The following is a 23,708-nucleotide window of genomic DNA, read 5'->3' as shown; positions in this document are numbered from 1 at the left end:
CTCTAGGTGTGGTCTTACTAAGGCTTTATAGAGCAGGGGTCCCCAACCACCGGTGAGTGGTATTAGTACCTCACTTATCTTGATTGTATCCCTCTGTTGATGCAACTTAGGATTGCTTTAGCTTTTTTGGCTGCTGCTGCACACTGCTGGCTCATATTTAGCTGGTTGTCCACTAAGACTCCAAGATCCCTCTCACAGTTACTGCTATTGAGCCTGGTTTCACCCAGTCTGTATGTGTCCTTTTGGTTTTTCTTGCCTAAGTGTCGGACTTCACTTTTCTCTATATTGTTCTAGTCTGTCAAGATCCATCTGGATCTTGAGCCTATCTTCTTGGGTGTTAACTATTCCTGCCAGCTTAGTACCAGTCTACCTCATTGAACTATTTTGGTCAAAGGTACTTAAAACTATTAAAAGGAGCAATTACTGATTTTATGAAAGTAGTCATCATTTAGGAGAGCCAGTTTGGACTAATGATTAAGACACCCGGCTTGAAAGTGGGAAATGGTAAGTTCTAGTCCTGCCTTAGACATGAAGCCAACTGGGTGACATTGGTCAGTCACTTTCTCTTAGGCCTAGAAAAAGGACAATGTCGAACCATCAAGCAACTGAAGGGATTTATCCAGGCAGTTGCCAGGAGTCAAAAACCTACTTGAAGCATTCTCCTCCTGAAGATCATTCTTTGCATTGCAATTCTATTGGTGGTTACGTGGAAGACAGTGGTAGAATATCATATATTTATGTGCTCACAAAATTCCTTTATTTAAAAAGGCTGAAAAGAGAAGTATAACCTAGGAATTAATATTTTTTCGTCTTCAAGTGGAGCTTGCCACCAAAGCAACTTTTCTGGGCCTTAGGGTACCCATTCCTGAGCTGTCAGGATTTTGAGGGAGGCAGCTCCCTAAAATCAGGGGACAGAACTGAAACAAAACCTAATCTGATTTCACTTCATTTACACATGCATTTATATACATTTAATTAAAATGAGATCTGCTAATATGATTATTTCCCCATTTACTCTTTATAATTTTTTCTCTTTTGACCTATTAGAAATTAAAGCTTAGAAACATCATTTTAAAGTATCTAGGAATTGCATGAAAGATTTTTGGAGGCTTGATAGTTTCGTTTGTGTAATTCTTCTTTAGTCCATAATAATGTGCTTGCCATCTCCATTTCTTGATATATCAAAATCCCTCCCAGAAAAATTGTGAAAGAGAGATTCCACTGTACAGATTTTCCTCGATTTACGACCATAATTGAGCCCAAAATTTCTGTTGATAAGTGAGACATTTGTTAAGTGAATTTCACCCCATTTTATGGCCTTTCTTAGCACAGTTGTTAAGGGAATCACTGAAGCTGTTAAGTAAGTGACACAGTTGTTAAGTGAATCTGGCTTCCCCATAGACTTTGCTTGTCAGAAGGTCGTAAAAGGTAACCACATGACCGTTGACATGGCAACCATCATAAATATGAGTCAGTTGTCAAGCATCTGAATTTTAATCACATGACATGGGAATGCTGTAATGGTCATAAGCAGGGTTGGGCTGCTGGGGGTTCGCAGGGGTTCGGGAGAGCCCCTAGCTAAGATTCTGTGCAGTTTGGAGAACCCCCAAATCCCACTCCTGGCTGGCCATCCCTCCCCTCCCAGGAGTCCCCACGTGGCCTATTTTGGATGCAAGTACCGTGTTTCTCATATAATAAGGCTGGGTCTTATTTTTTTTTGTGCCCTGAAAAAATGGCTAGGCTGTTTTTTCGGGGGTGACTTAATTCCCCCCACTTGCATCTTTGGGTGGGCGGGCGGCGATGGCTTGGATGTTGACCTCGGTGTTGGTGGGGCACTTCGTATCGGGGTCAACGCAGGCAGCACCATATCCAGGTGTGCAACAAAAGTACTTCCTAATGGCAAGCCCCCCCACCATTCCCCCCCATTTTTCATGTTTTAATATAGGCCTTAATTTGGGGGGCGGGGCTTAATTTCATTTCATGCCTATAAAACATGCTGGGACTTCCTATTGGGGGAGGCCGTATTGTTGGAGAAACAGGGTAAGTGCAGGCCACACGCAGAGGCTCGGGGAGGGCGAAAAATGGGCCTCACTGAAGTTTGGGAAGGCCAGAAATGGGCCGTTTCCAGCTTTCAGAAAACTTCCAGAGCCCCGGGGATGCCACTTTTACCCTACTGGAGGCTCGAGAAAAGCCTCAGGAGCCTGGGGAGGGCAAAAACGCCCCCTCCTGTCATGGTGCAGGAGGCCAACTAGGTCATGCCCACCATGGCCACGCCCACCCAGCAACCAGGCAAAGAACCCTTTGCTAAATTTTTTGAAGCCCACCCCTGGTCATAAGTGTGAAAAAATGGTCATGTCACTTTTTTCAGTGCTATTATAATTTTGAATGGTCACTAAGCAAACAGTTTTAAGTTGAGGACCATCTATACAAGGCAGTACACAAATCCCACATTTATATTTGCCTCCCTAGTCATTTTCAAAAGTCTATTTCAGAAATTCTTTGGGATTCAGAATGGTTCCAAGGAAACTATTCTAAGATGTCACACTAACTGTTTCAGGAATAGGACTTCCTGCCACAATGCATTTTTCTAAGGCGTGTTCTTATTATGTGAAATGATTAGCAACTCCAACATGTGAACTAATAGACTATCACAGCCTCGTTTGTTTCTGGGGAATCTACCAAGCTAATTGGACATGTAAAATTACCAACTTAGCTGACAGGTCTCCTCTGAGCTAGAGAATAACTGGAAACAATTTCCTTCATTTTCAGAACAATTATTGTACAAATGGAAAATAACACTCAAAATGCTAATTGATCACAGTACCCAATGTCTTGGTTCGAGGGCAGAAAGGTTTAAATGAACTAATCAATCAGCTTGTAACAAATTGGAAGGTTTTATTTGAATTAGATATGTCCTCTGTGCAATTCTGTATGTACTTTGATATAATAATGTGCCATACAGCCATATATTTTTGTTATCTTTTCAGTGAAAGGAATATTATCTTTATTATCATGACTTATATATGGGTGTCTTAGGTGCTTGATTTATTCACCAGTTAAATAGATTATACTTTAGAAAATGAAGAATTAAATGCATTATGGGGTTTTACTCAGATGTTAAACCTTTGTCATTCTGAAAACACCAATCAAATTTCTAACCTAAATAGAAGTATAGATTAATACATTCATCATACTAAGTCACAGTTTGCTAAACCTGAGTTACTCAATAGTTCTCAATTATCTGTGTTTACACAATGTACTAAACCATAAGTGATAGCTTATAAACCAGAGTTAATCTCTATATATAAAAGCACAATACCATTCACACATCATCACAAAATCTGCAGAACCATAAAGCCTACAAATTTGAAATTTGGCACATATGTTCCTTTTGGCTTCTAAGTGCTCACAAAGAAAGGATTTTTCAAAAAAACCATTAGAGCATTAGTATTCCGTATATTATTATTATTATTATTATTATTATTATTATTATTATTATTATTATTATTATTATTATTATTATTATTATTAACATGCTTTGATGCTAAGGAGTTCTACTTCCCGTCCCCACCTGAAAAGAAATCTGTTCCAAATGCAAAACACAAGCAGAGAAGAGGAGTTTCAGTTTCAATTTTACTTTCACAGCATCAAGCAGTTTTAGTACAGAACAGTTAAGCTAAGCCACACCCAGGCTCTTTGCTGTCTCCTTCTTGCTCACACAGCAAATACTGTTTCAGTTTCCAAACAATCCTCAACTCTCTCACACACTGATAGGATGCTAGCCAGATAAATACCAATGGATGCTGGTAGGTAGAGGCATAATTCCCCCCCCTTATTTTCCTCCCCTAAAACTAAGCCCGTTCACATAGTTTCATAGCGAAGCATGGGTACAGAGCTAGTCGGGGTGGGATTCTACAGGTTCGCACCTATTCGCTAGAACCGGTTGTTAACATTCTAAGCAGTTCGGAGAACCAGTTATTAGAAGAAATTACTGGCCTAATCCTGTAAGGAAGGCAGGAAGGAAACATTCTGGTGTTGCTTACAGAAACTGCCTCTCCGTTAACCCTTATTACATTCTTGGCAGGACTAGACTTCCTGTCTCAGGAACTACTCTGGAGTTTTTTTCCCCTCCTTTGCTGGTACTTTGCTTGTGTGGAGTGACCATTCAAAGCTACGTAAGATTAGGTTAACAACTCTTAATGCCTTTTTGGCTATGTAGTTACAGTGGGCTCTAGCACTTAGGTCATTAGAGATGAGCACTCCAAGTTCCTTGACAGAGTTTGGATCATCAACAAGGTCTTGACTATTCAGCCTGTATTTTATTTTCTGATTTTTTTTGCCAATATATAGGTCAGAGCATTTATTTGTTGAGATTTGAAGTTGCCATTTGTTTGACCATTCTGATACATAGTCAAGGTTTTTTGAAGGGTAGCCTGTGGTGTTGAATAGCTTTACATCATCAGCGAAGAGAACGCAGTTGCTCTTGATATGATCACAGAGGTCATTTATGTAGAGTATGAAAAGAGTTGGTCCTAGAACACTGCCTTGGGGGACATCACTGTTGACAGGTACAGAATTTGATAGGACGCTCCCAATTTTGACAATTTGTTGTCTGTTTGACAGGAATGCTTCTATCCAGTTATGCAGGTGTCCAGAGATACCGTAAGATTTTAGTTTTAGGAGTAGTTTGTCGTGTACCACTGAATCAAAGTCTTTACAGAAGTCTATGTAGATTGCGTCTATTGCTTTGCCCTGATCGAGTTGTGTAGTCCATATGTTTTTGCAGTGTAAGAGTTGCAGATTACATGATAGTGTTTGTCCTGAAACCAAATTGTTTATTAGAGAGTAGGTTGTTTGTTTCTAAGTGGAGGATGATGGATTGGTTAATAATTGATTCCATGACTTTACAGGTGACGCAGCATAAAGAGATTGGTCTGTAATTTTCAACTAGGCTGGGGCCTCCCTTTTTGAAGATGGGGATGACCGTGGCTTGTGACCATAGTTTTGGCAAGGAGCCAAAATTTGGAGGAGAATGAAATTGCCATTTACAAAAAGCCAAACTGAGGGCAGAGAAATTCTCGGCAAAATAGTGCTATGGCTTCTAGATCCTGACTCCACACCCTGCCAAGACTCTAACTGCAACAGCCCTTTTTGTAGCCTTCAGCCATCTGGCCATATAGTTGCTCATCAGACTTTAGAAGCTGCAGTCCTCTGGATTGTAATGATTGCTTTCCATGATATAATTTCTAGGACTCCCCCGTTTCATATGATGTTTGATTTCTTTCATGTTTGTAAGAACTTTGAGACCATCAGGCCATTAAGTTTTAACGTTAAACGTCATAGCATTACATTTATATTTATTTCAGGGAATTAGCATTGAATGAATGTTCAGGATTATTCATCCCCCTTTCCCCAAAGGCAAAGCATGCAGCTTTCAGCTCATTTCAGTGTCTACCTCTTGAACTTCTAGTTAAACAAGCTATGTTTCCCAAGACACCATTGTGATCACTGCACAGGATAGCTGGATCAAAATGGTCCCTGGGAGTTTCCTAATGATTCATAGACACAGCCTTGACTGTACAGTATACATTGCAAGAATCAATATCACCATCAAAGGAAGATTTTTCTTAGTGGAGTCTTTTCTTCAGATCATCTTGGCAAGCAAAATCCTCTTTATTCCTTTATTTATGTATTTATTCGTGCAGTTGGTTGGTTCGTTCATTCAATTTCTATAGCTACCTGTCTCAAGCAAGTGAAAAATCCCATATAGAACGCTCCACATAGCTTTCGCTTTTATTGAGCCCTGCAGCTCACAGCTCTAGGAACGGTCAGCTTCTGATGATGAAAATGTTACTTAGTGGGGTTAAAACAAAAAGTGACAGCAAAGAATCCCAAGGGGTTTCTCACACTCAAGCTATGAGAACTGGCATTAAGCCTGCAAATAGAAACGTCAATCAGAACAATTCTACATTTTTTTGGAATCAGCTCTTATTCCATTTAATGAAATAATGTTTGCTGCGAAAGTAGAAGATGGTTCTGATGTAGCCTTTGTGGACAGATACGGCACTCATAAACTTAGTTAGAAAGTGCTATGGTATTATATTACTACAAAACCGAAATAATCTCAAAAAGAAAGAGTAGTAAGTAGTAACAAATAGAAGCATGGGACATTATTAAAAAATTCAAATGTGCTAGCATTCCACATGTTTTTCCAGTGTTGTAGGGAGAAGATAGTTAAGAACAGGATGATTTTTTGAAGATTTAAAATATGAAATAAAAGAATACGCTTTGTGCTAACCCTTGCCTGTTTTTTTCCTCCCAAAGTTTGTTCTTCAAGTGAATTCCAGTGCAGCAACAAGACCTGCATAGCCACAATCTTCGTCTGTGATGGTGACGATGATTGTGGGGATGGCAGTGACGAGAGGAAGTGCCCTCCCTTCACTTGCAACCCGAATGAGTTCCAGTGCAACAATAGCCTGTGCATCCCACAGATTTGGGTCTGTGACAAACAGCCTGATTGTGAGGACCTCTCCGATGAGTCCATGGAGAGGTGTGGGTACAAACTCAAACCCCAAATCGTGAACACCTGTGCAGCACATGAGTTCCAGTGTGGCAATGGGGAATGTATCCATTTGAATTGGAAATGTGATGGAGATGAGGACTGCAAAGACAAGTCAGATGAACAAGATTGTTGTAAGTGCCCAAAATTTTGAATCGTATTTGGGGAAGGGAAGGGTATTTGGGGAAGGGAAGGGTCCATTGAATTTGATCCTGATGTGATGGCCTTTGTATTTCAATTCTGTGTGGGGTTCCTGCAGAATTTGTATGCATCTTTTATTTTGCAAGAAGTTATAACTCAATCTCTGAAATGTCATATCTGGTTGGTTGGGTCTTTGTTCCAAATTGCCAGGTTATCAACAAGATTATAGTTGAAGTGCCTGACAATCAAGATTGTTCTTTAAAAACAAAATTAATCCTAAATAGAATATTGATATCAAGACTTTTGGTTTAAATTAAGCACATGCTAGTTACTAATATTGTATATTGATTCTATATTGTATCTAGAACTGAGTAATTAATAACAAGTCTGTTTGACTCACTAGTTGATTCTAATTCAAGTTTTCTATAAAAAGGTATGTCTAGTTTATATTCGTGTCTGTGCATCATCTTAAATTCTAATGAAAAATGCTTGTACCTGCAGCTTGAATAGCTTTGGGTGCCCAAAATTGAAGTTTCTCTTCTGTAAATATTCAAGTTATTATGGACCCTGAGCTATTGAATATTGCATTTCTCTTCACACAATGTTTCATCCGTTTTTAAGGTGTTAAGTAGTTTAAGCTAGTCATTCACCCAAGGCTTAAGAGACAGACAGATATTGAGAAAATGTTTCACTGAAATATTTATAAATGCAACATGGAAATGTAATATTTATATAAAACTATGCATGAGCAGGGTGGCTGAAAAACAGCTGCCAGGTTGACAATTTTTGCTTGAGGACTGAATCTTTTTAATTTGCCAAAAACCTTGGGCAATTTATTTGCAAAATTATTGAGAATTAGTAAAAAAAATCATATAAACCAGGCAGATACATTAAGTTGTCAGATACAGAAAGAAATTCCTGTTCACTAATTTAAAGTTTTATGTTTGGCTTGTTTATTTGTTTGTTTTATCCCTTTATGGATTACTTATTCTCACCTAATTCTAGTCTTCCCTTCTTATTTTTCTCTCTCTTTTTAAAAAGCTTTGAGCTTACCGTATATACTCGAGTATAAGCCGAGTTTTTCAGCCCATTTTTTGTGCTGAAAAAATCCCCTAACTTATACTCGAGTCAATTCCCTCTGAAAAAATGGTGTGGAGCTCCGGAGCTGGGCAGGCGCTTCCCTGCTTCCGTGTTTCCTTTGCAACTTTTAAGCATGGGGGTAATCGGAAGCAGAAAAGTTCTTGCATGAGGATATATTTTTCTTTTTAACTGTTTTTAGGGGGAAGACCCACCGTCATGTGAGAATGCTCAGACACGAAATCTATCCTCCCGAAAATAAGTGTGTGTGTGTGGGGGGGATTTTAACAGAGGGAAGATGTAGGGAGAAGGCAAAAGCGACGGAAGATCCTTCAGGGAAACTGAGGGGAGACTCACCCTTGGTCCAGATGAGCCCCCTTCCCCGCCCCTAAGGAAGCAGAGGCAGCCAGCAAGGGCAGGCAAGCCCCACTTCACAGACTCTGTCCGTCCTCGCTCCCACCCAAAGCCACGAAGTCCCCAATCGCGCAGCCCAGAATCACCCTCCCCTCAGGGGCAGCAACGACGGCCGGTTTTCCCGAGACAAGCTCCGCCGTGCAATGAAAGCGCCCTGGCTCTAGGCTCGCGGGCTCAGAAAACAACGCGAGCCAAGGTCGCTTCGGCTCCGCTCGGCTTCTCAACATCCGGCACCGCCCTGTTCTATGTGCCGGGCCCGGCAAGTCCGAGCAGCCAGCGCGTGGAGCAGGACAGCGCCGGACATCGTTGGCTGCCTCTTTCGCAGCACAGGAGGCCTTTCCCTTCCCGAGGCAACTTTGCCGCTTTGCCTTTCCCTTCCGAGGCAACGCGGGACTGGGGCCGCACCAGCGGCAGCAACTCCCAACAGCCCCAGCCGGAAGGGAAGGCAAAAAGCGCTTTGCCTTTCCCTTCCCGAGCGACGGGACTGGGGCCGCACCGGCGGCAGCAACTCCCAACAGCCCCAGCCGGAAGATAAAGGCAAAAAGCGCTGCCTTTCCCTTCCCAAGCGACGGGACTGGGGCCGCACCGGTGGCAGCAACTCCCAACAGCCCCAGCCGGACACCTGAGCGGAGCCGGGCGGAACTGCCTGTTGCCGCCGTGGGCGCCGTTGCGGGCGCCCGGCTGCCCAAGTAAAGAACAGGGCCGCTGGACCATCGGAGAAGCGGAGCAAAGCCGGACACCAGCAGCCGCCTCCTCGGCGCAGAAAGCCTCCCCAACCAGCCGGCCAGTCTCCTCCTCCTCGGTCACACAGAACAAACAGGCAGAGAAGGAGGAGAGCAGCTGGCCAGCCGGGGAGGCCTCCGTGCTGCGAAAGAAGCAGCCAACGATGTCGGCGCCGTCCTGCTCCACACGCTGGCTGCTCGGACTTGCCGGGCCCACATAGAACAGGCGGTGCCGGATGTTGGAGAAGCCGAGCGGGCAGAGCGACCTCGGCTCGCGTTGTTTTCTGAGCCTAGAGCCAGGGCGCTTTCATTGCAGGCGGAGCTTCTTGTCTCGGGAAAAACCGGCCGTCGTTGCTGCCCCCTGAGGAGGGCGATTCTGGGCTGCGCAATTGGGGGACTTCGTGGCTTTGGGTGGGAGCGAGGACGGACGGAGTCTGTGAAGCGGGGCTTGCCTGCCCTTGCTGGCTGCCTCTGCTTCCTTAGGGCGGGGAAGGGGGCTCATCTGGACCAGGGTGAGTCTCCCCCTCAGTTTCCCCTGAAGGATCTTCCGTCGCTTTTGCCTTCTCCCTACATCTCCGCTCAGGTGTCCGGCTGGGGCTGTCGGGAGTTGCTGCCGCCAGTGCGGCTCCGGTCCCAGCGTTGCCTTGGGAAGGGTGGGGCAAAACCAGGAGCCGCTGAGCCTGAGCCTCCCGGTGCCGCTGTTGCAAAGCGCTGCCGCGCTCTTCCTTTTGCCTTTCCCTTCCCGAGGCAACGCGGGACTGGGGCGCCGGCGGTAGCGACTCCTGACTCGGGGCCTCCGAGGGAGGGGAAGAGAGTGACTCCTGCCTCCCGCTGTCATCATCTTCTTCTTTTGGGTTAGTGAATCAATTAAACCTTTCATGATAGTGAGATCGTTTCCCAAATTAATTATTTTTATTTTTGAAATTTACCAGTAGCTGCTGCATTTCCCACCCTAAACATACTCGAGTCAATAAGTTTTCCCAGTTTTTTGTGTAAAATTAGGTGCCTCGGCTTATATTCGGGTCGACTTATACTCGAGTATATACGGTACATCTAGAAGTAGAAGTGAACAGTCTAGGAATGTGGGGGGGGGGGTATTTATTTTTTATTCCATTTTCAGAAGTAGTAATAGATGTACAAGTGGTCCTTGACTACAATGGTTCATTTAGTGACCGTTCAAAGTTACAACGGAACTGAAAAAAAGTGACATATAACCGTTTTTCACAGTTACGACTGTTGTAGCATCCCTGTGGCCATGTGATCAAAATTCAGATGCTTGGCAACTGACTCATATTTATGACGATTGCAGTGGCTTGGGGTCATCCTTCTAAGCCACCGTGAATCGCCATGTGCAAATAGGCAGGAATATAAATATTTATATTTATTTATAAATATATTATAAATATTATTATAAAATATAAATTCATATTTATAAATATATTTATACATATGTTTATAAATTATAAATATATTATAAATATAAATTTTCTAAATAAATAAACAAATAAATAAATGTGACCACCTTTTGCAACCTTCTGACAAGCAAAGCAAATGAGGAAACCAGATTCACTTAACAGCAGTGTTACTAACTTAAGAACTGCTTAAAATTCACTTAACAACTATGGCAGGAAAGGTCATAAAACGGGGCAACATTCACTTAACACATTTTCATTTAGCCGCAGAAATTTTGGGCTTAATTGGGGTCGTAAGTCAAGGACTACCTGTACAAGATAGTGGTTTATCCGATGTGTGGCATTTGGACAGCCTTCTAAGTACCAACAAGAGTAAATTTCAACACAGGCCCAGGAACTAGCTATATATGCTTGTTTTTTTCTCTCGCATGATTTATTTCAATTCATTCTGATTTACCAAAGCATGATTTCCAGTGACATTTCTCTGGGAAACTGTTTGAGCTCTTCGTAGAGTCAGAAAGATTAAAGCACAGTTTCTGAGTCTGATGTTTTGTTTTGTAGGGAATACTCAAACCAGGTTTCTCAAGTTCAGGCATCATGGGAAATTGTGGTTCAGCTAAGCAGAAACTATTGAATTGACATGTGGTAAAGGGGGAAGGGAGATTAAAGTGCTAGGCCCCTCAGGGACTAGTTCATTCCAGCAGACAGGTCCTGAACTGCTGTATCTCCATTAGATCACAATTGTTTGTTTGTATATCTACTGTGATAAGCTTTCCAATCTTTTGCATCCCCATTCTTTTGGCAAAGAAAATAATCAACTTTCCTTTATTTGTACTCATCTCCCACACTGCAGTATCTCATATATAAAGGAAACGTGTCTTAAATTTAAAATCCATTTCAAGGCCATATTTGCCAACTGTTGTCATTAGTTGTTTTGGGGGGAAGAAACTAGAATGAAGGCTCCATTTTAGTGCTGAAAATAAATGAAAATGCTTTGGCAAATGAACAAAAAGCGGAGAGCAGCAGATGAACAAAGAAATAAATAGAACATGTGTTGAAAAAAGCACACCTAATGGCTGATATCTTGATTTATGCATGAATGTGTATATGCATATTTATATTTTATATTTATGTAATGTATATCTGTTTAAATCTTTTAAGAGGAATTCAATAGGTAGATAATTGGCAGATAAATAGTTCTAAATTTCAATTCCTGGTATATTCTGCTCAAGGATCTAAAAAGATTCCAGACTCAGGATAAGCAACACACGATAAAATGTAAAGTGTTTTTAGGAATACCTTTATATTATTGAAATATGAAAACAAGTCTGATATAAAGCATGCTTCATCTGTTCATATGTTTTGAGAAACAAATGAACAAAAAGCAGAGAGCAGCAGATGAACAAAGTTTACTGAATAATCACTACCAATGGAGTCAATGAAGCAAAAGATTATCAAAGGCAGAGCAAAACTTGCAATGGATGAGATTTGCTCGATGAACACAGCTGATCTCTGGAACTTGTCCATTCCTTTCTGTTTCTATTTGTTCTGCAGGAATCCTTGCAAACCTTAGGCCTGGGTGTTCCAGATGCTTCTCTGAGTGTTGCATGCAGGTAGTCCACAACTTACTATCACAACTGAGTCCAACATTTCTGTTGCTAAGCAAGACAGTTGCTGTGAGTTTTGCCCCATTTTACAACTGTTGCTGCCACAGTTTTTAAATGAAGCACTGCAGTTGTTAAGTTAGTAAGACAGTTGTTAAGTGAATCTTAACTGAACCCTGTTGCCATTGCTTGTCAGAAGTTTGTGAAAGCTGACCTCATGACCTTGGAACACTGCAACCATCATAATTATGAGCCAGTTGCTAAGTGGCCAAATTTTGATCACATGACCATAGGGATGCTACAACAGTTGTAAGTCTGAAAAACTGTCAAAAAAATTCAGTGTCGTTGTAACTTTGAACGATCACTAAACAAATGGTTGTAAATTGAGGTCTACCGGTAAAACTGATGTACTAAGCAATTTAAAGGTTGTATAAAGGCATCAGGAGTCCAACTTGATTCAAAAGAGACTTTATCATTACTGTTACCTTTATATAGATGAGGGATGTCAAACGCACGGCCTGTGGGCCAGATGCGTCACGTGCTGGCCATGTCCACCCCTGGTTTAGCGAAGAGGAAAAAAGTTGTGGTATGTCACATGATGACAATGTGTCGTCGTGAATTTGCCACCCCTGATGTAGATTATAGGGCATGATTATGACTTTTGCTTATTGTGACGTTATAAGCAAAGCTCTTCATTTTCCATCCATGTTTTCATTCTATGTGTATATTGTGTTTCCAACTTTATCTTCTGTATTCACACTTAATATTCTAGCATGGTATTAAATACTGTCTACTTTGACTCCATTTCAATACCTAATTACTAGGCAGAGGCCTTATCTCTGATGTTAATGGCTTTCCATGAACCAGCCAAATAGTTTGCTAATATTATGTTAGATAAGTGAAGCCAAGATTGGATAAGTGAAGCCAAGATTGGTTCCATGAATTCCAAGGCTTTATTTTCTAATTACCTAGGACTGCTTATTTTTCATTAAATGTGCTCAATCCCATGAAGTTTAATGAAGTTAAAATGTTTTAAATTGAAGTGAGCTATAACTTGGCAGTTGGCATTCTACCTGAAACCCAAGGAGGAAAGAGCAATTCCTGAATTTACCATTCAGAACAATGTCTAGTTTAGTGCTTCTTGTTGCACTTCGCTAACCCTAAAAAAAGCTCCCAGTAGGAGACATTCCGAAGGTTCTTTCTCAGAGGTGTTGACATGCTACATAAAATAAAATCCTTGATACTCTTTACATATGCGCTTTTTAACTTGCACAGTGATCTGTGAAAAGACTTCTGTATGTTTACTCTTTGGGGAGGTTTGGAATCGGATTAGGAATCACAAAAAGAACATAGCATTGTGTAAATACTCTGCTTGCCAAAACATGGTTCACTGTGGTGATTTTGAATGCCTGTAATTTACAGTCTAATTAATTGTATTCATACCTCAGTATGTTTATTATATACTTGCTGGATATATGGTAGTCTCTTCTTCTTGTGTCCAGGATGTTGAAAAGCCATAATTTCTGTTCCTCGTGATAGTAAAATTGCTGAGGAGATTCTGTCACAATCTTCTTGGATCATCTGAATTAGTGCCTGTGTCATATTGCTTGAGCTACTCTTTGGTAGTGATTTTCTGTCATTTAAAATAAGGATGCTGTACTCCAAGGGGAAAATACATGATTTCTGAGAGGCATTTTTTCTGTGTATCTGCAGCTGTTGTCGACATTGACACTCAGCTATGAAAAAGCTTTGGGTGGGTCTAAAACTTGTTAGAAAGTGGCAATACAGGTGGGCTAACAATAGCCATTTATTGTTCAGGAGTTGGATGTGGAGATTAAATAAAGTTAAGATCACTTTTGAGTCAAGCTGCTGGTTTAAAGAAGACAGACGTGTCATTTTCTTAGCAATAATACAGAAATGGTATTACTCTTCTAGACAACATTTTGCTTTCCTGTTAAGGATGACTTCCTCTGATTTTTCTGGTTAAGTCTCAACTATATATTAGCCAAGTCCAATCCTGTTTAGCTTTTTAAGATCAGACAATGTTAAATGGAACTGAAGCATCAGAATGTTTAAATATCAAGATGTAATTTTTTTTCTTTTCTTTCTTTTTTTCTTTATTTTTTTTTTTTTTTTTTTTTTTTTTTTTCTGGAAGCCACATTATGTACATTTTACCAGGTGTGTTCCTTCATAAAGGGATGTAGTTTTTTTTCTTTTTCTTTTTGTTCTGAAATAATTTAATAATTTGTTATTATTATTTTATTATACTATAATATTTCAACATATTTAAGTTTCAATCTGATGCTTTAGCTAATCGCCTTTTCACTAATGCCTATAAAGTATAAGTTATAAAATAATTAAACATCTGAAATGAAATTACAATATTATTCTTGTTCGGCCAAAAAATGGTTTGGGATGAAAAAGAAGAACTAGGACCCAGAAAACTCGTAGTTGTTAAGAAAATATTCCCAATGTACAGAATGAACCATGGATTTAAATCCATATTTAGCCATGATAGCTGGTTTATCGTTAAGAACAAACCATATGAAAATGAAAACAGACAATATTCTTCCACCTCTTTTGTGCCATGCTGAATTGAGAAATGATTCTAAAGTCCAATTTACTTATTCAATTCATATGACTGTCCATTGTATGACTCTGGGCAGCAATGAAGGACTGTTGGATACCCCAGAACTTTAGAATTACTGACAATTAGAAACCCTGTGAAAAGAACGCAACAGGTGATGGTGTTTTTTCTTTTCCTTTTTGTTTTTAAGCCTTGGTGACCTGCAGCCCTGATGACTTCCAGTGTGGTGATGGGACCTGCATCCATGGAGCTAAACAGTGCAACAAAGTGCACGATTGCCCTGACAACAGTGATGAAGCTGGCTGCGTTAATGGTAGATATGCTAGGTGTGATAAGTCTGCTGGCATGGGGTGTAGCAGAAAACACTATTAAAAAGTGCTTAGATGCCAGAGAGTCCTCCATCCCCAAGAAGCAAACCGATTCTTTATCCTAGTATACTGTACTGTTTAGCATATTCCAGGCCTCTGAGGCCCCATCAGAGATACTTTTTGTCTTTAGTAGGCTTCGTTCTAATCCATCACATCTAAATATCCCGCTGTTTAACCATATCTCATTTTTTTCCTAATTACATTCATAATGCATCTTCATTTTCATGTACCCAATCTAACTTCAGCTGCTTTTCCTTCCTTGCCTGATATAACAGAGGCGGCGTGCGAGAGTCCCACCAAATTTCAGTGTAAAAGTGGAGAATGCATAGAGGAAGTCAAGGTGTGCGATTCACAAAGGGACTGCAGGGACTGGTCCGATGAGCCTCTAAAAGTTTGTGGTACAGTACCTTCTTATTTCTTCCTCCATGTTTAACAACCTCTTCCATGCTCATATGTTTAGTAATATCTGAAGAGAAGCATTCACCATTATTATCATTCTTCTTTAGTTCTTCTCCTTACCTCGTCTTTGTGACTCGTGGATGAGGGAAATGGAACTAAGATTTGATTCTTAATTTCTAGAAACTTAGATTCTTGGGATTTTAGGTTCTTGCATATTGCAGGTGATGCTCTGCATAATCTTAAATGTAATGAATCCTGGGCTGGTGCAAAAAAAGAGATTTGATTGCATCATAGAACAGAAAATTCTCAGTATTCGGGTCTCCTGCTGATGCTACTTATTCTTTTTGGTGGTTCTTGTGAATTGCAAAGAAAGTTTATATGCTTAATCAAGATAATTCCTTTTATCATCTGTCCTTTAAAAATGCATGTTGAAAAATTGACACATAGGCCCACTTCAGGAATGGAGAAAGGGGTCCATGACTCCTCTGCTCACAGAAGTCGCACATGTATAGCAATAGCAATTAGACTTCACGTTGCTTTACAGCCCTCTCTAAGTCGTTTACAGAGTCAGCATATTGCCCCCAACAATCTGGGTCCTCATTTTACCCACCTCAGAGGCATCATTTATACAGAGCCTCTGAGGGCCATCCAAGGCAGGCATCTATATTAATAAGCAGTCATGTGGCCTTAGCTATGTATATTGACATCACCGGAACAGGAAACCCACCTGCCTTTGGCATCAAAAGAAATGGATGGCATTCTTCATAAGTGCTTGAATGGGGCCATGAAAAACACCCCATTAGTAGGAATTCCCATAATTGGATTTTAAGTTGATCCAGGATGTTCCTAAGGAGAAAAGCAGCATTCATGGAAAAGCTGCAGATGATACTGTCCCATGAAAGAAAACTGTGTGGGCAGTTTCTTCATTAAAATTATTTTTAATAAATTTAAATAAAGTTAATAAATGTTAATATTTTTATTGATTTTAATGGTTTTTTGCTTTTAAAATAACAGGAAAAAAAAAACCCAAAAGGAACATTACATTATATGTGTCTGTATATATTTCTAATACACTTATATGACTATCATCCTTTTTTTAACCTACTGAATTTTCTATAAACGAACCCCCATATTTTCTTATACACTGCTCAAAAAAATAAAGGGAACACTTAAACAACACAATGTAACTCCAAGTCAGTCACACTTCTGTGAAATCAAACTGTCCACTTAGGTAGCAACACTGATTGACAATCAATTTCACATGCTGTTGTGCAAATGGAATAGACAAGAGGTGGAAAGCATAGGCAGTTAGCAAGACATCCCCAACAAAGGAGTGGTTCTGCAGGTGGTGACCACAGACCACTTCTCAGTTCCTATGCTTTCTGGCTGATGGTTTGGTCACTTTTGAATGCTGGTGGTGCTTTCACTTTAGTGGTAGCATGAGATGGAGACTACAACCCACACAAGTGGCTCAGATAGTGCAGCTCATCCAGGATGGCACATCAGTGCGAGCTGTGGCAAGAAGGTTTGCTGTGTCTGTCAGTGTACTGTCCAGAGCATGGAGGCACTACCAGGAGACGTGGAGGAGGCCGTAGGAGGGCAACAACCCAGCATTAGAACCGCTACCTCCGCCTTTGTGCAAGGAGGGACAGGAGGAACACTGCCAGAGCCCTGCAAAATGATCTCCAGCAGACCACAAATGTGCATGTGGCTGCTCAAACAGTCAGAAACACTCCATGAGGGTGGTATGAGGGCCTGATGTCCACAGGTGGGGGTTGTGCTTACAGCCCAACACCGTGCAGGACATTTGGCATTTGCCAGAGAACACCAAGATTGGCAAATTCACCACTGGCACCCTGTGCTCTTCACAGATGAAAGCAGGTTCACACTGAGCACATGTGACAGACGTGACAGGGTCTGGAGATGCTGTGGAGAACGTTCTGCTGCCTGCAACATCCTCCAGTATGACCGGTTTGGCAGTGGGTCAGTAATGGTGTGGGGTGGCATTTTTTTAGGGGGCCGCACGGCCCTCCATGTGCTTGCCAGAGGTAGCCTGACTGCCATTAGGTACCGAGATGAGATCCTCAGACCCCTTGTGAGACCATAGCTGGTGCGGTTTGTTAAGCCTAGATTCCCCAACGAGTGTTAAGGAAAACAAACTAAACAGAATGTGCAGTGAAGTCAGATAGGAAGACAGGTAAATGTGTGAGATAAGTTTTCTAGTTAACACGCAGTAAAAATACAGATACGCTTGTGCTATCAAAAATATTGTTTATTCCATTTAAGAATTATAGCATAGTCAAATATAACAGTCCATTAGTCATATATCAATTTCAGTCAAGTCTTGTCGGGGATACTCTATTTGCAAAGTCCGTGTTGAATAGCCAATGTCAGTTCACTTACAATAAATCTGTCCAATCTTTATACTATCTCTCCGGTTGAGAAAAATCAACACTCCTTCTTCTCTCCCCTTTCCAGCAAGAACGCAGTCATAAATCCATCAAGTAATTAGTGATCAGTAAGCCAGAGAGAGAGAGCTGCATTTGCCTCGCTTCTTATATAGTGCTTTTACAACCACACCTTTAATTACATTCTTGCTGTTAAAGTTACACACACTTTTAACTAACAAACCATGATACCATATTTATTATTTTTACCCAAACCAGTTAGGGTAAACAATGTTATCCCTAACACGGTTGGCCCTGGGTTCCTCCTAATGCAAGACAATGCTAGACCTCATGTGGCTGGAGTATGTCAGCAGTTCCTGCAAGACGAAGGCATTGATGCTAGGGACTGGCCCGCCCATTCCCCAGACCTGAAACCAATTGAGCACATCTGGGACATCATGTCTCGCTCCATCCACCAACGCCACGTTGCACCACAGACTGTCCAGGAGTTGGGGGATGCTTTAGTCCAGGTGTGGGAGGAGATCCGTCAGGAGACCATCCGCCACCTCATCAGGAGCATGTCCAGACGTTGTAGGGAGGTCATATAGGCACGTGGAGGGCACACACACTACCTAGCCTCATTTGGACTTGTTTTAAGGACATTACATTAAAATTGGATTAGCCTGTAGTGGTTTTTTTCCACTTTAATTTTGAGTGTAACTCCAAATCCAGACCTCCATGGGTTGCTAAATTTGATTTCCATTGATACTTTTTGTGTGATTTTGGAGGCTTACTCTAAAAAAACCAGATTCCTAATTAATAATTAAAGAAGCTTGAACTAAATAATACCTATCAGCCTATAATACCGATCAATAATACCTATCTTTTTTTCCCTCTGACATGTTTTTTTATTGATGCCAAGTCATTAATTGATACAATGTGTTATTTTATTGTGTAAGAAGTATAAGATCCCATTCCTGTAAGATGAAATGTGTTCATTTTAGCCAATGTGATTATAATGGAACTGTTGGCCCTGATTAACATGTTCTTGATCATTAAAAAGATCTAAGTCTCTTCTTTTGGTTCTGTTCTCAGTTGAAGAGGATATATTAATTCATCTGAATTTTAACACAGCAGCTGTTTATACTGCTGGAGTTTTATTGCCTATTATTTTGTGGCATTTTAGAGGTCCTTATAATTTACATAGCATCAGTAATGAAGAGCTATAACAAATTATTCCTTGGTTTATACGGTGGTGATGCGTTCTTGTTCATTAAAAGGATCTAAGCCTGTTCTTTTGCTTCTGTTCTCAATTGAAGAGGATATATTTAATTCATAGACAGATAGATAGAACAGATAAATAGAATTCTTTATTGGCCAAGTGTGATTGGACACACAAGGACTTTGTCTTGGTGCAATTAATTTGAATTTTGACATGGGAGCTTTTAATACTGCTGGAATTTTTATTGCCTGTTATTGTTTTGGCATTTTAGAAGTTCTTATAATTTCCATAGCCTCAGTAATGAAGAGATATATCAAATTATACAGTACCTTGGTTATATTTTATGTCTTTTTATTGTATGCCCACATTGCACGCACATGTTGCATGACTGACTTTTTAGGCTAATTATGAGATTTACCCTAGTATAGGCATGCAAAACCTATGTGCTTTCAAAAGTTGTAGGACTATAATTCTCATCATCCCCGGTTCTTTGCCAGTTTGTGGTTGAAGATCTCAACATCTTTTGGAAGCATATATTCCTTTAAATAGATCAGATTGAATAAATTTGAAGAAATTGAAACAAAATCTAGACGAAGCTTGGTCCTGGAAAACCAGTGGCTAAGGTCTCAAATTCTTTTGATCAAGTTTAGTGTACTTTGAAAGAGAGTGATCTTGGTTTTGCATCGCAATTTCGAGGCAACCTCTAGATTAAACTATTGCATTGAACTCTGTCATTGGGCTGCCTTTGAGAGCATTTCAAAAATTAAACTACTTTTCACATGGGAGACTATGGTCCTAATATTAAAGTACATTGGGTTCCATTTTGTTTGTGAGTGAAATTCACTATGGAGTATTTTAACTTAAGTCTTAAATGATCTTAGACAGAGATGTCCAATCTTAATGACCCTGGAGATAGACATAGCCTCTCCAAAAAATTATGCTTAAGTTTTAGTTTTTAATCTGAAAGAAGGGAAGGCTATTGAAGTATAGGATGTATGGCTGATCATATTGATTAATTAATTTAGTTATTCTGCTTAAATGCAACCCAAATGACAATTTTGTCCCAATGCCTGTCAAATCACTAAAAGGTCAAACGAGGCCTTCTGATTTAGAACTTGGATGCTTTAAAAACTATTTTGTTCCCAGTGAGTCTCTTTGGATGTCCTTATACATACCGTATTTATGATCGGGCGTATAACACGCACTTTTCCCCCTGAAAATAGGGGCAAATGATGTATGCGTGTTATACGCCGATATAATGTTAAGAAGCCTTCGGTGAATGCTGCTGGGATCGGGGATCAAGGACACAAGGAAAGAAGGGGAGGGAGGAAGCAACCGAAGCCTGTCCTTCTCTCTGGGTCAGCTCTCTCAGTCGCTCTCTCGCTCCTCCACCAGCACAGGAAGAAACTGCTTCAAAGAAGCGGGGGAGCTTTTCCTGTCGCCGCAGCTTCCCTGAAGCGCCCGTTTCTCCCCCCACCCCGTCCGCCCGCCCGCCCGCCCGCCCGCAGTGCTCCGTTCTGCCTGCCTGCCTGCCTTCGTTAATGGTTGAATCGGAACAGCTTGGCTGAGTAAAGAGGCGAATAGTTATTATTCTCAGCGAAGCTGCTCCCAAACAACCAGAAACTAAGGCAGGCAGGCAGAATTTTTTTAATTTTTTTTCTGAAATTTCCCTCTTAAAATGAAGATGCGTGTTATACGCCTGTGCGTGTTATACGCCGATAAATACGGTAACTCTAAAGTACATGTCTCTTCATTTGATGCAAGTAGGGTATCTTTTAGGAGTGAGATCTTTTCTGTAATAGTATCAAACATATCTGGAATCCTCCTCCCACCCCCTACATTGAATTTATACTTTAAATTTAAATATAAAGGTAAATATTGTGGGCCTGTTTTCTGTAGAAAAAAGAAGAAAATGGTGTGAACTTATAATGGCAGCTGTTCAAGGAATTTTGTGACTAAGGTCCTGAGACAGAGGTGGAATTTCAATGCTTCCTTCTTATCCCTGTGCAGTAAGCCAGAAGCCATTTCAGTGAAATAGCAGCAGGGAACAGCATCTTCCTGCTGATATTGGTTGGAATTAGAAGCTAAGCAGAGGTATGCCTGGTTAATACTTGGATGGGAGACCTCACAACATTCTAGTACAGTTCTGGAAGATAGACTGGGACGCTAAACAGTATCCAGGAAAAAGGCAATGGCCAACTATATCCATTTTGCTACTGAAAAAAACAACAACACAGAAATGTCTTAAATGTTAAAGGGAACTAACTTTCCAGTGTTGGAGTGAAATTTGATAAAAACATACATTTGATAATGAAACCATTTACCTCAAGACAGCTGCCTGGAGACATGCTAATCACAGACTGTTTCATGGTAGCTATTGCATCTATCGGGGCAATAAAATATACATTTCTTTAAAATATAGAGTGATTTGCTGAACCTAGATTATTTACTGAAGTATATGCCTCTCACTACCAGCCTTTTCACAGACACAGTACACTTTCAATGCATGGCCCATTCACCCTCTGGGTTGTAGTAAACAATTAGGAAACCTGGCATCCTGGACTATAGAATGATGTGTCTTTCTGATGCCAGAAAATTGGTCTGAAAGTTATTCTTCTTTACTGTTGAGTTTATCTTCCATGTGATTACAGTATTTTACTATAATTTATTAGTGTATGCTGCTTAGAACCCATTGGCATGGTGGCATGGAAATGTAAAATAGATATACATACCAATTAAAATGGAAGATGGTCTTGAGAGTTACAGTCTCATTTGGCATAATTGGCTTGTGGTGCATGATGTAAGCAAGAGTTATGGACAGGATCAATCTGAATTTTAAGCAGTAGCTCAAATGCACCACCATGTTTTTAATTCAGCAATAAACTTACTTCTGCTAATAACATTGTGAATTGTGACTTTCTGCTCAGAATTGGGGAATTTGCTACAAAATGTGGACGTTTTTCCAGTGCAGCATATTCTACCGGTTAAGTTTTTTCCTCATTAAACAAAAGAATCAAAGGAACTGCATCATCTGTTACATATCTGGGCTAGTCCAAAAAATCTCAGTAACCCAGTTTCTGAGATGTTTAATTGCACAGCAAATCTCACAATAAAAGAAAAACATTTTTGTCCCTCACTTTGGATAGGTTAATTGGAAAGACAAGTAAATGGTTGTTTCAAGAATTGAAATGACTTCCTTCGACCCCTTTGGCAATTTACAGTAGCCAGGGTAAATTGGACTACATTTTCACTTTTAGTGTCTGCCATTGGGGAACTGATGATGAGGACTCTGCTCATACAAATTTCCAGGTGTGTGTATGATTACAGGCAAGGATGTTCTTTTTTTCAAATGAAATATATTACAAATGTTTGGGGGGGATCATTTTATCTTAGATAGATAGGAATGGATTACATATGGATTACAGTGGGTTGATTTTTTTTTCTTTTCAGGAAGCATTATTATATTTATAACTTTAGCATAGTAACAAAGAGCAGGATAGAAGAAAGTCTCAGATAGTCAGATCTAGGGATAATAGAACTAGGACAGATTCCCCCTTTTGATTTTTTCCTCCTTTTTTATAATGGTGCATTTACAATTCCACTGGATTTTTGGAAAAATACAAACTTCTAGCATTACCTGGACTGGCGATGTATTATGCTTTGAAGCTTTGATATTTTTTTTTAATCTAACCACATGTTTGCAATACTACTTTTTGTGTGTCTTATAGATTATATGAAAACAGATTCTTTAAAAAAAATCTAATCCCCTCACTAGAATAGCCTTTGCCAATGTGATGACTTCTAGATGTGAAGGAATACAGTAAAATGAAACTTAATGTATCTGGAAGACATCCAGTTGAAAAAAGTTGAGCCAGAAACAGTTGACATTTCTGGATTCTTATTGCTTGTTTATTTTATAGTGCAACCTTTCGTATATAGTCCTGATCCATTAGAAGAACATTCTTGCCAAATTATTCTGTTTGCCCATTTAGGATCTTAAACGTGGGCTTGGCATTAGAGTAACTACTGGATGATTTTTACTTGGCTCATTCATTACTTATCATCTTTCTCCCACTATTGTACCTATGAAGTGAAAGCAAACAATACAAATGAGCACTTTGAGTTCAGATACAAATTAAACCAAAATTGCATGAGTAGGTTGCCTTAAGAAAGTTCAGATCGCTACTTTTTTTCTTAGAAGAAAAAAAGGTTTTCATGTCTATTTAAATAAACCTTTTAGTGGTTTCTGGAAATATCTGAAGCCATTTCACACTTTAAAATGTCAGTCTTATATGCACAGAATTCAGTTTTAATCTAAATACTGTCATTCTTCTAGATGTGAATGAATGTGCCCTGAACAATGGTGGTTGCTCCCACATTTGCAAGGACTTGAAGATTGGCTATGAATGTGAATGTCCTCCTGGATACAAGCTTATGGACAAGAAAACGTGTGGAGGTAATTTGCATATAATACTCATAACTTACTTGGAATATCCAGATTAGAATTCCTTGCAGATGTCCTATGATCTGATGGCTTAATGTCAAATTACCAATTATTCTAAACTCTCTTCTAGATATAGATGAATGTGAGAATCCAGATGCGTGTAGCCAGATCTGCATTAACTACAAGGGGGACTATAAATGTGAATGTTATGATGGTTATGAGATGGACACCCTGTCTAAAAACTGCAAAGCCATAGGTAAGAAGATGCTCTATTCCATTTGTGAAAAATAACACAATTCATCAATAATTTATAAATGTCCATCTTCCTTGCCTATAGTAACTCTGCTTTACCAAGTTTAAGCCTTGGCTGG

The 23,708-nt window shown here is 40.2% G+C and overlaps 1 protein-coding gene across 1 annotated transcript in view; it reads left to right on the top strand.

Moving 5' to 3' along the window:
* The window catches only part of LRP8 (LDL receptor related protein 8), a 225,944-nt gene that overhangs the window by 182,381 nt on the left and 19,855 nt on the right, over positions 1–23,708 (top strand). Inside the window, exons 5-9 of the mRNA XM_026665894.2 lie at positions 6,325–6,693; positions 14,708–14,830; positions 15,161–15,283; positions 23,230–23,349; positions 23,468–23,593. Coding sequence (XP_026521679.2) covers positions 6,325–6,693; positions 14,708–14,830; positions 15,161–15,283; positions 23,230–23,349; positions 23,468–23,593 — 861 coding nt within the window. The remainder of the gene's footprint in view (positions 1–6,324; positions 6,694–14,707; positions 14,831–15,160; positions 15,284–23,229; positions 23,350–23,467; positions 23,594–23,708) is intronic.

The sequence above is a fragment of the Notechis scutatus genome, chromosome 3, assembly GCF_049901735.1.
Source record: "Notechis scutatus isolate UNSWTSFEM ecotype Mainland chromosome 3, rNotScu1.2, whole genome shotgun sequence".
In the NCBI taxonomy this organism is placed as follows: domain Eukaryota; kingdom Metazoa; phylum Chordata; class Lepidosauria; order Squamata; family Elapidae; genus Notechis; species Notechis scutatus.
The sequence above is the reverse complement of the archived record's forward strand: the minus strand, read 5'-3'. Positions and strand labels throughout refer to the sequence as shown.